The sequence below is a fragment of the Puma concolor genome, chromosome B4 (genome assembly GCF_028749965.1).
Source record: "Puma concolor isolate L17-30 chromosome B4, mPumCon1.1.hap2, whole genome shotgun sequence".
NCBI classification, from domain to species: Eukaryota; Metazoa; Chordata; class Mammalia; order Carnivora; family Felidae; genus Puma; species Puma concolor.
The window spans coordinates 143,118,530-143,136,688 of NC_141673.1; the positions used below are offsets into that span (position 1 = coordinate 143,118,530).

Genomic DNA, 18,159 nt, shown 5'->3' on the forward strand with positions numbered 1-18,159 from the left:
AGAAGTTAGATTGGGTAAGAGTTTTCAAACCACCCTTTAGACCCATAGCGATTTCTAGGATGCCTTCCCAGAGCTGCCTAATTGAAATGTCACTTTAGAATGTGTTGCCTGGGTGATTTCTAAGCTCTAAATCTCAGACTCTGAAACAACCAAGAACCTACCCTTAGCTCTAATTCTGGCAAAAACAGATTTTCTTGTCAGCTCCTCGGTATCACGTAGGCCTTCTAATACACATGTGCTTAGTGAAGATTGTCCACGGGTAAGGCAGTGATGGGGCACGCCCTCGGGAAGACAGAGGCCTTCTTTCAGATTGCTCTGTCCATTAAGGGTAGTCATCAGCCATCAGTCATCATTCATCAGGGAATGAAATGTGGCTAGTCCAAACAGGGATGGCTAAAGGCCTAAAATCCACAACTGGGTTTTGAACACTTAGTGCAAAACAAGCATGTAAATATCTCATTAATGGGTATAGTAAATACGGAAATATTTTGGCTATATTAGATTAAGTTGTCACCTACTCCTTTTTTAACATGGTTATTAAATAATTTAAAATTACCTATGTGCCCGTTACAGGCTTTCATCTGACAGCATTATTTTGTGGTTTTTAGCGCAGTAGTGGTTTTGTTAATTTACGTGCCCTTCAATGTCCTACCTTTCAGCTGTGATCCCTGGGCAGCAGAATCAACATCACTTGAAGTACGAAAGTGGCACCACACCTGCTCCACCGACCCCAGATCTCCCGGGTCAGACTCTGCAGTTTAGATTCCCAGGTGATCTGCATGCACGTGGACTGTCAGACGGTCTGATTTAGGTCACAGTCACAGGACTGCTGTTGTCTCCCTGCCTGTCAGACTTCTGTCTCTCCAATCCCGTAGATCTGAGATTCTTAACCCGAGGGATCTGGATCCCTCCAGGGGTGGGGAGCCTATAGATGGGCCCCAGAAATCTGTAAAATACTAAAATTTACGCAGTCTGTTTTGTGAACACAGGTATATTTTCAAGAAAGGATGACCCCATCACTGACACCTGGGAACTTGTGAGCAGTGCAAGTGCTGGGGCCCAGCAATGTCCTGATGAGCTCTCTTGTGATCCTCACGTCAGAAGTCTGAGAACCACTGAATTAGGTGCTGAAGGCACAGACAAGGGCTGAGCCACACTGCATCACAGTCTGGTCAGGAGGGTGACACCGACCTGCATGGACACAGGCATCACAGGTGGGTATGAAGCAAGATGTAGTGAACGCTCAGCCTACAGCATAAAAAGTAAGAAAATGGGCTTTGTATGAGACCTAAAAGTTTCAAGAACTGGTCCAAGTATTTACAGTCTTTTTGTGGACTGATAACTCAAATGTGTAAGTGAATGTTTAAGACACTGTCCACAGAAAGTTGAAGTCACCAGGGGAAAACCCATAGTACAGGGTTACCATGTCAGATGGCCATGTCTGCTTCGGTATAGGGGAATGGGTGAGATCAACAATGTATTAAAGCCAGTTTTTTTAAATACATTTATTAACCAATGTTAACACATTAAATGAATCTATATATTGCTAGTCAGAGCAGCTTACAAAATGCCAGAATGCATCATAGAACTGGACAGCCACAATGAGTAATTACAATGTGCATAGTGGCCAAGCTCAACACCTTGATATAGCTTTATGATTTGCAGAAAAAAATTTAATAGTGATTCCTAAAACAATCAGTTGTAATTTTACCTAAAACTTTTACAAAACCAGGCCACAATCTTTTTTTTAATTTTGTTTTTTTTTTTTTTTTTTTTTAAACACACAGTTTTCACACTGTAGTAACTTGGAAATGTTGCAACCGTGTCAACGGAGACAAAAAAGCCAAAGTAACACGAATCTTACTTTCATGCAGCTATCAGGTAAATAGTACATACTCTGGAATGATTTTACACCAAAAATATTTCCACAATACTTGCTCTCATAGGGGTGGATCGAAGTTTTAAAACTTGAAAAACAATCAGAGAAGGTAAGTGTTCTCGGTTACAATCTCACTCAGACCACGGCACCGGCACCGTGGCGATGCGGACGCATCACAGTGACAGGGAGGGAACAAGATGCCCAGTCACTGCCTAATTCAGGTGCAGCAGCCTGCGTTAGCTTGTGTCACCACCTCAACAGCATCAGGACCGGATGGAGGATTCTTTCACAGAAGACTTAGTTACATTTTCATCTTTAGAGTGACCCTGACAAACCTGGAGAAAACTTTTTAAAAGGTTTTCCTCCTGATTCTTTCACTTCCATGGTGTGTAATTGCTTTAATAAATATCAAAGGTCTAAATAAATATTTACAAATTATTTCTCTAACCTTAAAAAATAACTAAATGATAGATGGGAATTTGACTTGGTCTAAGATCAGTCTTTGAAAAACATAAATGGCGAGATTTTTTTTTTTAAAAAAAAGTAATTTAACATTTTCCTGGCTGTATTTTATATATCTATGTATAAAAAAATCATTATTCAACTATCGATCCATTCCTATTGGTAATGCTTCTTAATCCAGACATTCCGCAAAATACAGACTTTTTACAAATCACGGCATCTTTAATACAAGAAAATTAACATGCATTATTCTTCATTCTGTGTACAGTGATGGAGTTCATTAGTAGGCAATGACCCATTACTACAAACATAACGGCCTCTGTGAAACTTAAGTGCTTTCTTTCCTTTCAGTATTAATTTACAATATACGAGGTGACACCAGATAATAGGCAATCAGATGATATTTGGGGAGGGAAGGGAAGCATTAAAGAAATTTGTATGCCTCATCTATAATTTCATGGATGGAGAAAGGTAGTTTTTGGCTTTTTATTTTTTGTTTATCTTGTTACAAGCACTCATGTTAGGACAAAGATGAAATGTGCAAACTTTAAATTTTAAATATTCATTTTCTCTAAGATCCAGCTCAGTAAAAGATTACCCCAGTTCCCTGCAATTTTAAACTACAAGATCAAAGCTAATAATTTGTTATAAAAGTTATATATTGAAAAGAAATAATGAAAAACACAATTGGGAAATATTTAAGAAAAAATACGCAGGACTAGCACCTGCTGTGTCAACCCTGTTCCCTAAATTCAATCATATACCCACTGGCATAACCAATAGATAGATAATGCCTTTAAACAGTAAATTAAGCTGAACAAAACCAGCTCAACAAGGTTAAGAAATAAATTTCACATCAAGGTAGTACGTTTTATTTCTGAAACAGTTCTGTAGTTCTTACATTCAGATCTATTTTAAATGTTTCTTTGTTAAACTCACTTGTATTCACCTGTTGTTTTTTAAAGATCTGTCGTTTAAAGGTTAAAATCTCTGTAAAACCTAAAAATGTTTTAAAATTTGCTGAAAATGCAACAAATTCTCAATTAAAATTTATTTAAAATAATACCCTCCACTGATGTTACTTTTACCCCCTGAAAAACTCCGGAGGAGCATTAACAAAAGATTTAAACTACTGTGCAAAATTTCTTCACGAAAAGTGTTTAAAGGCTGGTGCAAAACGGGAAGCAAATTCTAAACAATTTTGGCTTCTTGGAAACAAAAACCGCTTTGTCTGAGAAGAGTACTCGTCGCTGGTGCTCTGCGAGACCCGCCTTCATCTTTTCCGGCGACAGGTGCGCTTGTGCTCGGCGTGCCAGTGCTCCTGCTGGCACTTGATGGAGCAGTAGGACGTGTTCCAGCAGCAGTGGTACATGGCCTCCTCCTCACAGTTGTAGCACTGCAGACGAGAAATCAGGGCCGCGTTTAAACTCGGAGAGCGGTTAACACTGGAGACCCGCGAAGCTCTGCTTTTAAGGATTTTTGTGGCTCGCCCTTCAGCCGTGATCACCAAGAACATCAAGTGTGCTTTACGCACCAAGCTGAACGGCAGGAACAACAGGGCAATGGGAGCTGCAGCATTTAGTCAGCAGCAGATGTGAGCTTACCTGGCCCATAAACCTCGCACCTCTACTGCTCATTCCCATTAGCATACAAACCTAAATAGAGAGGATTCTGGAAAGATGGCAGGGCAGGAAGCACCAGGAATCTCTCCCCACGTGGAAAACTGCATTGGTAGAATCAGTCTTCAGGAACTATTTGGCAACTATGGAGTCTGTTGAAGGCGGGCTATTCCCAGGGTAAGTTGTGGACAGTAAATTCTGGTTAATCTTAGTCAATTTCAGCTCTTAGCACTTTAGCCGCTGCCCCCTACCACCAGCTGCATGGTGGCAACAGTGTATATGTAAAACTAACTGCACATAAGAGTGCATGTCCAAGGAAACACTCAGAAAAGACCCAAAAAGTCTTGAAGTTTATGCCTCAGACCGATCCTCAGCACAAAGCCTACAATAAAAATCAGCGAAGCTGAAGAGGGGAGAAAGGAGTTCTAGAGTTACCACGTTATTAGCTTCCAGTGTCCAACCATAACAACAAAAATAACAAAGGCGTACTGAGAAAAAAAGGCTGTCCCTGAAAAGGCCCTTAATGGCAGAGATGTTATCTAATTCTTTGAGTATCTTTAGGACAAGTGTTAAAGAGAAATGTGGAGAGAGTTAAAGTTAACAGGGTTTAACTCTAGGATCCTGTGAGATTGTGCCCCGTGTCAGGCTCTGTGCTGAGCATGGAGCCTGCTTAAGACTCGCCCCATCCCCCACCCCTGCCTGTCTCCTCCACTCATGCTCGAAAACAAAGAAATGAGAAAGAAAATCCAGAACTGGAAAGTCCTTTAAAGCAAAACACTGATTCTCTAGAGGAATTCAAAGACCGATCTGAGTGAAGACAGGACAACGGAAAATTAACAAGACAGAAGAAGAATGAGCAGAACCTGAAAGACCTTGGGGAACACCATCCAATGCACCAAGACACTCCTTATGGGAGTTCAGGAGGAGAGAGGAACGCGGAGAGAGAATGTGAAGACATAATGGCTGAAAACTTGCCAATCCGATAAAAGATATGAACGTAAATATCCAAGAAACTCAACAAATTCCAAGTCAGATGACCTCAATGAGACACACATCAAGACACATTTTCTCCAAATTTTCAAAAGCCCAATTAAAAGAGAATCATGAAAGCAGTACAAAGAAACAAACTGTCACATGTCAAAGGATCATCAGTATATCACCACCAGATTTCTTACCAGACCAGGAGGCCAGAAGACTGATACATTCCAAGTGCTAAAAGAGAATACTGTCAATGCAGAATCCTATATTCAGAAAAACTGTCCTTGTAAAAGCGAAGGATAAATTTTAACATTCCCAGATACACAAAACCTGAGGGAACTTGTGACCTGCCCTGCAAGAAATACTCAGGTGAAGTCCTACAAGGTGAAGTGATAATAAAGAGTTTAGCAGAGATAAATTAGAGCAGAAAAACAGACAAAAATCAATGAAATCCAAAGATGGTTCTTTGAAAACATTGACAAAATGGACAATCTTTAGCTAGATGGACTAAGAAGAGAGAGAACTCAAATTCCTAAGATCAGAAATGAAAGTGGGAACCTTACTGCGGATTCTACAGAAATATGAAGGATTCTAAGAGTACCATTAACTATTCCACATCAGAAAACTGAATAACCTGGATAAAATGGAAAAACTCCCAGTAGCACAAAACCTACTAAAGACTAACTCAAATTTAAGCAGACTGAATTATTAATGAAAAAATCTCAAAAAAAAGGCACTGGATTTGCTGGTGATGCTAAATACTAGCACATAGTTAAACAAGAATTAATAGCAATTCTTCCCAAACTTTTCCAAAAACTGCAAAAAGGCAGAAACACTTCCTTTATTATTAAAAAAAAATTTTTTTTAATGTTTATTTATTTTTGAGAGCAAGCATGAACAGGGGAGGGGCAGAGAGAGGGAGAAACAGAATCCAAAGCAGGCTCCAGGCTCTGGGCTGTCAGCACAGAGCCTGATGCAGGACTCGATCTCAAGAACTGCGAGATCATGACCTGAGCTGAAGTCAGATGCTCAACTGACTGAGCCACCCAGACACCCCAGAAACGCTTCCCTAAATTCATGCTATGAATGCAGCATAACCCAGATATCAAAGGCAGACAGACACACTACAAGAAACAAAATCTATAGATCAACATGGCTTATGGACACTGGGATAGAATCCTCAACAAAATATTAGCAAATGGAATTCAGGAGAATAGAAGGATTATACACCACCAAATCGATCAGTGTAATATGCTACATCAACATAATGAGGAAAAAAAACACACATGATCATCTCAGCTAATGTAGAAAAAGCATCAGACAAAAAAATGCAACACACCGTTTCATGATAAAAATCACTCAGCAGAAGAGGAACAGAAGGAAACTGCCACAATATGAAAAACCCACAGCAAACATCAGAGTCAGTAAGACTGAAAGTTTTCCTCTAAAGTCAGGAATAAGGCAAGAAGGCACTCACTTTTAACCACCTGTATTCAACTACAGGAAGTATAGCCACAGCATCAGGCAAACAAGAGAGACACCCCTACTTGAAAAGAACTAAACTTACCTGGTTTGTATATGGCTCCATCTTTAGAGTTTTCGATGCCTAAGACTCCACATCAAAGCTATGAGAACAAATGAATTCAGCAAAGGAGGAGGATGGAAGGTCCTAAAATCAGCTGCATTTCTAACAGGAACAATGAGCAATCTCAAAAGGAAACCATGAAAAAAATTCTGTTTCAAATCAAAGACAACTAAAATAAAAAACAGACTTAACCAAGGAGGAGAAAAGCTTGCACGATGAAGACTGCCAAACACTGCTGAAAGACAGTAAAGACAAGTGGAAACACATCCCATGTTTGTGGACTGGAAGAATTCATATATCGTCAAAATGTCCATATTACCCAAAGCAATCTACAGATTCGGTGGACCCTAAATAACCCAGATAATCTAAAACTAAGGAGAAACTGGAGGACTCACACTTCCTCATCTCAAACCTACTACACAAAGCTAGAGTAGGCAGACCACGTGGCGTTGGCATAACCAGACATACAGACTAATGCAATCGAAGAGAGAGCCCAGGAAGAGACCCGCACATATACAGCGAAAGGGTTTCTGACAAGGGGGCCAGGACCTCTCAATGGGGAACCCGGTCTTTTCAACCAACACAGCTGGGAAAACTGCATCTCCACACACAAAGGAGGCGGCTGGGCACCTCCCTAACAGCATATACAGAAATTAACTCGAAATCGGTCAAAGACCTAAATGTAAGGCCCCAAACAGTAAAACTCTTGGAAGAATATGCAGCACAAAGCTTCACAACACTGGATTTGGCAATGATTTCTTGGATGTGACCAAGGACACAGGCAACAAAAGAGAAAAAAAGAGAGTGGACTTCATAAAAATTCTAAAGTTTTGTACGACAGGAGACACGGTCTACAGAGTAGAAAGGCAACTCCCAGACTGAAAGAAAATATTTGTGAATCGTGGATCTGGTGAGCAATTGCTGTCCAGAAGAGATACAAAACCTGTGAAACTACCAACCAACCTGATTCAAAAATGGGCAAAGAAGTTGAAGAGACAGGTCTCCAAAGATACAAGAATGACCAATAATAATCATGAAAAGACGTTGAATGTCACTGATCATCAGGGAAATGTAAATCAAAGCCATAATCAGATACTGCCTCGCGCCTGTCAGAATGGCTACTATCTTGGAGAGAATTTGAAACCCCATGTGTGCACTGTTGGTAAGAGTGTAAAATAGTATGGCTGCTGTGGAAAGCAGTAGAGTGTTTCCTCAAAAACTTAAAAACAGAATTACCATAAGATTCCACAGCCCCACTGCGGCTACATACCCAAAACAACTGAAAGCAAGGTCTCAAAACGATGTGTCCACCCATGTCCATAGCAGCATTAGTCACAACAGCAAACACATGGACGCAACCCCAGCGTCCATCAACAAGTGCACGCACAGCTGAGTGCAGTGCATATGCACAATGTAACGTTATTTACCCCGGAAAAGAAAAGATACCTTCCTTGTGCCACAACAGGGATGAATCTTAATGGCATAATGCTAAGTGAAATAGCCAGTTATAAAAAGACAAATATATTTGCTCACACTTATAAGAGATACTTAGAATGGTCGCAGTCGTGAAGACAAAACAGAATGGTGGTTACCAGGAGCAGGGCGTGAGTTATTTAGCAGGTAAAGTGTTTCCGCTTTACAAGGTAAAAAAGTTGCGGTAATAGTTGTACGACAGGAGTATATTTAATACCACTGAAGTGTACACTTAAAATTTACCGTCTTCACGGTTATGTGTGTTTAAGCACAGTTAAAAAATACTCCATCTCACATCTCTTTCAATCGACCCCCCCCCGTTTTTCTGCTTCCCCTTCACAAACTCCTTGCAAGAAGTGCCAAACTTCCTACTTCCAATTATTCTCTTTCCTTTCTTTCTTAGTCCGAAGGCACTCTTTCACTTGTATCTCTCCACTGGATATGCTATTATCAAGGTCACTTTTGACCCGAAACTAGCACTCAGTTCTCAGCCTTCATCTAATTGGGCAACATCTGGAGACATTTTGATGGTCACAACCTGGGTGGGGAGAACAGGTACTCCTGGTGCCCGGGGAAGGACACTGGGGATGCTGCTGAACGTCTATGGTACACAGGGCAGCCTGTGTACAAGAAATTCTTGGCCCAAATGTGAACAGAACTGAGGGTGAAAAACTGGTCTACACAAGGGTGAAGAATTCATCTAGTTTGGGCTGTTTGGACTCGGGGAACATAAACACTACAGTCTCAAGCTGAGTTGGCAACAGAAAAGTGAGACCCCAGACACACACAGGGAGGGTGAACCAGTACTGGCAAGGAAGAGAAGGATGCACTTGGTGTCGGCACCTGGAGGTGGTCCATACAGACAGAATGACCTATAAAGGTAGATGAGTCCCAGGGATGGGACCAGGCGGAGCAGTCTACATTGTGGTACCTAAGATTCTACCCTCGTTCTTCCTCATTGCATACGCTGTACTTTCTGATCAAAATCAATCTTTTGAGATGTCTCCTGTGATCCTTACTGCAATTTCAGTAAAGTTACTATTAGAAAAGCATGGACAGCATGTTTTAATTTTGGAAACAGCTGAAATGAATCCCATCTGAGTTTAAATCCTGGGCACATGCTAATTACTCATGTGAGTCTCGACCAGGTGTTTTAACTTCTTTCTTCATTTCCCCACCTTTAAATCGTGTCTTAGGGGCGCCTGGGTGGCGCAGTCGGTTAAGCGTCCGACTTCAGCCAGGTCACGATCTCGCGGTCCGTGAGTTCGAGCCCCGCGTCAGGCTCTGGGCTGATGGCTCAGAGCCTGGAGCCTGTTTCCGATTCTGTGTCTCCCTCTCTCTCTGCCCCTGCCCCGTTCATGCTCTGTCTCTCTCTGTCCCAAAAATAAATAAACGTTAAAAAAATAAATAAATAAATAAATAAATCGTGTCTTAAGCAGTGCCATCCTTTCTCTCAAGTACCCGGACATTTATTTAGGCGTGCACTCCTTCATTCTTGATCTCTCCCTTTCTTTGTGGGTGTACTCCAAGAGTGTACTATCCGTACCACATTCTGTTGTTAGTATCTCATCTTAACATCCATTTTCTGGCATCTGAAATACTTTGGCATACCTACATACTTTCTGTCCAGCAATGCTCTATTATTTTGTAATGTGAGATTTAATTGTATTTACCCATCTACCAGACATGACAAGCAGAGTGTTTCTTTAGTCACTCTGTTCATAATCTCATAAGCTCATAAAATTCCTCATTTAAAAAATGGGTATAAATGAAAGCAATCTGGTGTTGATATGAAAACAGATGCACAGCTCAGTGGAGCAGAGAGCCCAGAAATAAACCTGCACTGTCCGCTTGATGAGTTTACAACAAAGGGGTGGAAGAGAACAGAAGGCAGTCTCGTCAATGAAAGGCAGAAAACTGGACAGCCACGTGCAGCAGAATGAAACTAGATTCACTTTCGTTGCTCAAACACTGAAGTTAACTCAAAATGGATTAAAGACTTGAATGTAAGACCTGAAGCCATAAACCTCCTAGAAGAAAACAGGCAATAAAGCTCCTTGACATCAGTCTTGGCGATGATTTTTTTGGATCTGACACCAAAAGCACAGGCAACAAAAGTAAAACCAAACAAGTGGACACAGAAATATTTGCAAATCCTGTATCTGACATATGTGGTTCAGGCCCCAAATAAACTACTCCTACAACTCAATGGAAAAAAACCAATCACCTAATTTAAAAAAATTCTAAAGATCTATGCAGGTCCCTGTCTCTCATCATCTGGGAAATGCAAATAAAAACCACGATGAGATGCCACCTCACACCTGTCAGAGTGGCTAAAATTAACTCAGGAATCAATAGGTGTTGGCGAGGATGCAGAGAAAGGGGAACCCTCGTGCACTGCTGGTGGGAATGCAAAGTGTTGCAGGTGCTTTGGAGAACAGTGTGGAGGCTCCTCGACCAATAAAAAAACAAAACTACTCTTTGATCCAGCAAATCCCACGTATGGGTATGTGTCCAAAGGAAATGAAATCCAGATACTGAAAAGATACCCACAGCCCCACATTCACTAAGTGTCCATCCACGAATGGGTGAACAGAGAAGATGCAGTATGTGCGTACACACAGCAGAGCACCGTTCATCCCTGAGAAAGGAAATACTGCATAGCATTATTTCCGCGTGGACTTAGATAAACAGCAGGTCTAACAGCACAGCTTCTGCTCGTTCACAGCTGGAACATGCTAGAAAAAGCAGTGTCCTCATTCCCTACTCCAGCCTCCTCTCCCATTTTGATCCTTTAGTAAACTTATGGGGGTTCTTCCCATATATCTACTGCCCACTTTCTAGCTTTCTCTAGTCTTTGCATGAAGATAGAATCATGGACGTAGTGTTGGGGCTTCGTGCTGGTCATTATTTTGAGCACACCTTCATTCCCACCTAGTGATATTTATCTCATTCATCTGCTTTTCCTATCAGGTCATCTTTACAGATTCTCCTGAAATGTACGTCAAGTTCCCCTTTTTCTTTATCAGAGTATTTATAATGTTTACTTTTCGGAGGAAACATTTACTGTAATGTAAAGACCCTCTTCAGAAAACGGTGGGATGAGCACTGGGTGTTGTATGTAAGAGATGAATCATGGGAATCTACCCCCCAAGCCAAGAACACACTGTAGACACTGTATGTTAGCCAACTTGACAATAAATTATACTTTAGAAAATGTAGTCTGGATCAAATGAAGAATCACAAAACTTCTTCCAGTTACTTATTATAAAAAGAACAAGCTAGGGGTGCGTGGGTGGCTCACTCGGCTGAGCATCTGACTTCGGCTCAGGTCATGATCTTAGTGTGTGGGTTCAAACCCACTGGAGCCTGGGGCCTGCTTTGGATTCTGGGTCTCCCGCTCTCTCTGCCCCTCCCCCACTTGCACTCTGTCTCTGTCTCTGTCTCTTAAATATAAATAAACATTAAAAAAAAATTAAAAAACAAGTGATGAGTTTTTGGGAGTAAAACGTTTCCACCACCAGTTAGCTGAGATGGGTGGACACATGCGCCCAGAGCTCCTGTTCTAGGGGAAGACGAGAGTGACAAACAGGACACTGTGAAAGGGGACAATTCGTCAGATTCTAAGTGGAGTTACAGACCAGTGAGCTGTTACGATCAAAAAGTAAATCGACTGAAAAGAGTCTAATGGATAAACGTTGGGCAGCAAAATGTGAAAATCTTTAACTTGCCGTTGGGATGCTGACATTTATAGTCTCACAACCGAGAGGTTCGCTACCAGGAGTTACAGGCAGACGGAAGAGCCGGCCAGCTTATCCACATACATTCCCCGCACAGCGGACATGTCACGTGAACTAGATGCGCTGAATTTGTACTGACACTTCACAATCCCAATTTAACAAAATAATCCTGAGCAATACTCGTCATGTGGCTTCACAGATGAGAGGACTTTTCAATAAAAATTTTAAAATTAATTAAAGCTGGTAATTTCACATTTGATCTTACTTCAGGTATGAACTTTGCACATTCCACATATGTCTTCCTGAACGGATTTTCATCACATCTACAGTACACTGGGTGGTACATTTTCAGAAAAACACGGATACTTACCCACTGCTTCTTCTTGGTCTGAGAAATCAGTTGTTTGTGCTGTGTTGCTAGCTTCTTGATTTCTTCTACAAATTCTTCTTTACACTTTTCCTTTACTTGCTTACATTTTCTGTCCATCTCACCCTGCATATTGGCTACAGCTTTATTTACAGCTTGTCGTTTCTCCTCTTCCATTTCGGAACGGAGCTGAAATGAAAAGGTCAGCCCGTAACAGTCTGCCCTCAACTCACACGGACCATCACCCTGAAGAGAACCCTAACACCGCGTCTACTTCGAGGGTACCCCTCTTCCCTCCAACCCATCAAGAGCTCCCAACGCCTTCGATGAAGAAACACAAGTTATTACTATTAACTGAAATGTTATCAAAGGTGTCTTATTATGTTCCTGGCTTTACAAAGGAGCAGCCTGGAGGATGCCCACGTGAAAGCTGCTAATAACCCACCACGGGAAAACTCTCGTCACACTCAGGGTCCTCGTTGGGGGGGGGGGGAGGGGAGGGGGGGCTTTACCTTTTCCAGAGCTTCTCGTACAACTCTTTCCGTTTCTCGCTTGTGGTCAGACTTCATCCGGTCTTTAAAGTCATTGAAAATCTTAGTGTATTTGTCGTGGCACATGCTTTGACACACTCCATCACCGGTGGTCTGTGTGCTTCGGTGCAGCATTCTTGGTGAAGAGGCACTTAACTTCTTGGTCTGAGTGGACACAGAAACCTTTTCGATTGGCTGAGGCATCGTGGGGATTTCCTGGCTGGAACTCACGGCTTCAGTTTCAGGCTCTGGTTCCTAAAGGGTAAGGACAGTGCTCAGATGTGAAACAAAGCCACCAGTCCGCCAGTTCAAGAACAAGCTCTGTTAGGATAAAAACATAGCGATACACATAAATAGCCACATAATAAACTACGGTTAAGAAACCTGGAATTAAGATGGGAAATTCTGTTATGCAGATTTTACCACAATTAAACCCTCAAAACTTCCATTCAATTAATAGAGACAGTAATTCTAAATAGGATCTTCATTTATAATGTCATTGCATATAATACTATGGGTCTTTTGCTTTTCAGGTAGCCTAAGCAAAAATATTTAAAACTTAAACCATTATCAGTTTAGACTGACTTCTTTGGACTAGATCATTAACAGATATCCTAAAATTCTAAACCACTTCTCACTAAGTATTTGGAATTGTGCTAAGATTAATCCTTGGATTTAGAGCATTAACAGACTTTATCATTTTAAAAGGCTGAGCTTAACCCTCGTTTCCTCCAGTTTTTCAATGTTGACCCAAATGATGTAGTGGACAAGTGCTTTGTTTTTAATCATGCTACTAGAAAACCAGCAGAGTTGCAGGAAATGCAGCCAAGTGCCCTCCCACTTAGCCAGACTTGGTCTGAGATAGGAGACTTCTGGTTTGTGTGTGGCTTATTCTACTGATAGAAGACGGGTTCCAACCTGGTTGATGTTATCTGACGGCAGTGCCTTTTCACAAGTGCCGTACGTTGGAGCCAACTGTCTTGACCATAACTTGGGAGATACTTCCTGTTGCAGTGCCACCTGGACACTGCAAGGCGGGCCACTTACTTCCTTTTTGGGTTCCACACTCTGATTACGTCGTCCTTTCTTTGCTCTTGGTTCTTGAGTGACCTTTAGCTGTGGGCATCATAAAAACAACAGCACATTACTCCAGATGCTGTGAAACACTTCTGTGCTGACAACACTGGCCATGGCCCACAGGGAAGAAGCGAGTAACCCGCCCCCTTTTGCATTTGGCACACCTGCGGCCACGTGGTCACCACCCACGGAACTCCCGCACAGGTGTGGTGGTGGGCACTAATGTGCCTACGGAAGAGAGGCAGGATCAGGGTTGCTTATCTGTCTGCCTGAACTGGTTTTGATACCTTTGGCAGAGCCCATTACCCCTTTGTATGAAAGGAAGAACTGTCGGAACGTGCACCGGCAGCGCTCACGCTCACCGTGACTGATGGGGACACCCACCTGCTCGTTACTGGTGGAGGAGATGCTGGACTCTGCCTCCTCCTCTCCTCGGTCCTCATTCTTAGACTTCCAGAACCTTCCTTCGCGAAGGAAGCGCTGGTGCAACTCCAACTCGTCACAGGCCTTCTTCCAGCCCATGCTGCGCTTCACATGCAGCCGGTGGACGTTGACCGTGATGTCCTGGATGTTCTCAGAGGGAATCCAGGCCCTTCAAGTAACCGCAGAGGTACAGTTAGAAATTCCCAAAACGGCAGCAGATTCTCCCCACTGCAAAGTAGGCCTTGGGAGATTCTGTGATGGCCGGGGGTGAGTGGGAGACCCACATGGAGGAGGAAGGAGGGGACAGGTCCTCGGAACAGGGCCGACTCTCAAATACCTCAAAACCCCTCAGCACCGTCACGGCCTTCTTCAACCCAGTTAGCCTGTTCCTAAGTCCTTTTTCCAGAGTCTCCTCCCATTGCCACTCCGTTACTCAAGACTCGCTCTGTGCAGACCACAACTACAGGTGTGTGTGTTTGCAGATACGTGTGCACGAGATGAGGGCAAACGCTGCCTCCCCATGTTACGTTTCATCACATTCAGACTCGCAGCATCTACTGTTCAGCAGCCAGGTGCTCAGGTAGGAGCGTAAGGTTCTCTGCATTATGTGTGGTACTGACCCAAAAGTACTGGATGTAAAACTTGATTTAGTTCTCGAGAAAGTTTCCCTGGGCACCAGTCACCCAACTGGACTCCACCGTGTGCCAGCAGAAGGCACTGCAGCTCCTCCAATAACGCACGGGGCCGCTACCATGTTCCGGCCTCACTGGACCGCTGGAGAAGACGCTGCCCAGATGCGCTGGGTAAGAGCTATGAATCAGGGGCCCGGGTCCCGGGTGCAAGCATCCTAGTTCTAGGATGGCACCTGCACCCACACAGCCTCTGCCATGAAGGCTCTTTGGGTTTGTCACAACTGTGAAGGGACGGGGTGCTCCTGAGAGGAAGACAGCTGCGGCCGGGCCTGAAGGACAAGGACGACGTGTACCAGGCCCCATAAGAGGAGCTACTGGCAGAGGGAATGTCACAAACAAGACCAAAAACAGCAAGGTGCACGAGCCACAGTTAGGGAGACGCTCTCTGGAGCAGCGAGGACAAGTGAGGAGCAGCACACAAGCAGCAAGAGACTGATTCTTGTCTGCCTCCTGTTTAAATGTGTGCCGGGTCAGCTCCCCCTGCCCCCCATTCCGGCCAGCAGGGACGGAGTGTCACAAACACCGGCCTCATGACTGTTCCAAAGGGTCGAGGGAAGCACGCTGCACCCACACAAACCACAAGTGCAGACTTGGAACTCGCTTGTGCACGTGAGGCCACAGGCTTTCCAGATTAAATATGCTGACAGCTGGAGCCGTGACCTGCCACGCAAGGGTCTGTAAATATTACGTCCACAGCGTCTCATCTGACACCAGTGCTTCGTTAGGCCCCCTACCAAAGTAAACTACACTTTTGAAAACCTGTTTTTGAGACACATTTGTGTCACTAACAGTGCTGACTACCTGGAACGAATTTGTGACCTGTTGGTATTTTTTTTTCTCCTTAAATAATCTGTTTATCCCTTGGATACAAGAAAACTGATTCAGGCTGCTCTTAACATGAGACGTAATTAAGCGTCAGTGTGGTTCACACACACGTTGCCATTCTCCTATAATCCCCTCCATGACTGCAGGGGATCAGGTGCCACTTTTAAAGAGGTTCTCTGGTTATCTCTGGCAATCCGGTCTACAAAGACACCCTACAATTCAGGGTAAGTCCAATAAAAAGAGGCAGAATCTAATTTGGCTCTGTCTGCACATCTGTCAATCCTGAAGGCTCCGAACACACGCGGAATCAAATGGCTCGGTAACCTGATGGCAAATGAGCTCAGAATGGTGTGCTTCCTTCCTGCCTGTAGCTCCCTGCCGGCTCCCGGGGCCCCTGGCCACCTGCAGCGGAGATTCAGCCTTGTTGACACAGACCGCCCCGCTACTTTTTCCTCTGGCAGGCCAACCGTGCAAATCCTAGCAAAACCCCGCTTCCAGTGAGTGCGGTCACAGCCACCTTTCTTCCTGGTCACAGTCTGCATAGGCCCTGGGGAGGGGCAGCACACTCTGTGCCGAGCACACAGTGCGGACTAGTGTAAGACCATTGATTTATATACATTTTCCTTCTCCTGCCTATGTCCGAAGATAGGATGAACTGGCAAAAGAACACTTATTGGTAGTGATGCTGCCTAACAGTATGAATGCACTCAACACCACCGAGATGTGCACCTGTAAACAGTTATGACGCTAAAAACAGTGTTAGTGAAAACTTGCTGCTAGGCCTTTATTAGCCATCTCCTCTTGGTTGGTAACATATTGCTTAATTAAAACTCATTATTATAACTGTATAAAGATTGCTTTTAATAAATCAAATATGCCAGTAAGATACAGTGTAACTTATAAGGTATGTCCTCATCACTCATTTAGTTCAAGTATTTTATTAGGCACACTGTAACCAGAGAAGGAAAGGAAAAGATTCTGAATTTATAGTAAAATTGTAGACCTGTTAAAGTTGACTCTTGAACAACACTGGCTTGAACTGCAGGGGTCCACTCATACACAGACTGTTTTGACATAGGACAGGGCTGTAAATGTATTTTCTCCTCCTTTACTGTAAGAATACAGCATATAATACATGTAACATACAAAGCAGGAGTTAACTTTACATTATCAGAAAGGCTATAGTTAAGCTTTTGGGGGAGTCAAAAGTCATAGGTGAGTTAGGACTGGGGGGGGGAGCTGGCACCCCCATCCTCTTGTTGTTCAAGGGTCAGCTGTATTTTCTAAACTAAAGTCCTCAGAGAGCCATCTGTCCAGAATTTTTTAGATTTTTTAGATTCCAGGAAGTAATAAGTTTGGAAGAAAAAAAAAAACTCTCTGGAAATGGAATTTTATGTTGTAATTTTCTGTTCAGATCACAAACATGCCAAGGACCCAAGGAGATTACCTCAAATATTATTTTAAAATACTATCTGCATTGTATAATGAATGACACAAGACAGATTAACTCACATTATCAAAATACCACTCATGGTTGTAGATACTATGAAGCTGTCGGAAAATGGATGAAAAATTTTTTAATCTGCTAAAAAGTTCCGATTATCAGTTCTAACCTAGTAGTATGTTTTTTTTTAAAGTAACTGAATTCTTGGTTTCTCTAGGTTAACTAATGAAACTTCTTCCCTGTTTGGATATTTGTACTATAAGCTGACTTTTATTAAGGATTTGCTGCACACCAGGCACCATGCTTAGATCAGAATGTACCAACATTTCTTTAACCCTTACAGAGAAACTCTTCCAAGATGTGCTACGGAAGCCCTCATTTTACAAGTGAGGAAACAAGGCTGAGAGAGACTGAACACCGTGTCTGAGACCAGAGCAGGACAAGCACATGCCAGAGCACAAGCCACGGTGGAGCCCACCGGCCCTCTCCACTGCTACAGAGGTCGCCCTCCGTACCCCTGTCCAGGCCTCCCCACCCCTCCATCCCCGTTCTGATGGGGCACGGTTAACAAACCCAATACAATGTGCTGCTACTTCATAATCCATACAAAGCATTCATTCTGTAGTCAATGGTGGGATTACCCATGTTTCCTGCCTTGACAGCATCAGCTAGGGATGCATCTATCTCTGAAGGAACGGAACTACGTTTTTGGAAACTTACACTATCCATAGGTTTCTTGCCACTAAACTTCTATTTAAATTAAATGAAGACTAAAAATTCACTATGGAGAGGAATAAAGTCTCTTGTTCCATAGTTTCTCACAGTAATGACAGTTACATAAAACTCTCACAACTTCAAGCACGACAGACATTTAAATACTTGGAAAGGCCTTTAGATCATGTAGCTGACTTGCTATTTTTCCCCTTTACTTTTAGTATCTGTGAACTTTCATCAGTGTCCAGTCACGGCTATTAGTGACAGTGTTACTCAGAACAATACTTTAAGGCTTTGATATCACAATGAAAGAGGCAGCTATAATTTCATAGTATGGTTCACATTCTTTGT

At 42.9% G+C, this 18,159-nt stretch overlaps 1 protein-coding gene and 1 long non-coding RNA gene across 14 annotated transcripts in view; one reads left to right on the plus strand and one right to left on the minus strand.

The window, feature by feature from the left end:
- Positions 1-271: 271 nt before the first annotated feature.
- LOC147579577 (uncharacterized) lies at positions 272-17,907 on the plus strand. The gene is made up of 3 exons (XR_015254090.1): positions 272-770; positions 990-1,214; positions 17,438-17,907. It is a non-coding gene; the product is annotated as an uncharacterized LOC147579577 (long non-coding RNA).
- ZMYND11 (zinc finger MYND-type containing 11) overlaps positions 1,752-18,159 on the minus strand; it is a 135,880-nt gene continuing 119,472 nt past the window's right edge. For all 13 annotated transcript variants that reach the window (XM_086715084.1, XM_086715090.1, XM_086715089.1 and 10 more), the window contains 5 exons: positions 14,095-14,302; positions 13,681-13,749; positions 12,616-12,888; positions 12,107-12,292; positions 1,752-3,737 (listed from right to left, as the gene is read on the minus strand). In XM_086715084.1, coding sequence (XP_086571210.1) covers positions 3,615-3,737; positions 12,107-12,292; positions 12,616-12,888; positions 13,681-13,749; positions 14,095-14,302 — 859 coding nt within the window. In that variant the 3' untranslated portion in view covers positions 1,752-3,614. The remainder of the gene's footprint in view (positions 3,738-12,106; positions 12,293-12,615; positions 12,889-13,680; positions 13,750-14,094; positions 14,303-18,159) is intronic.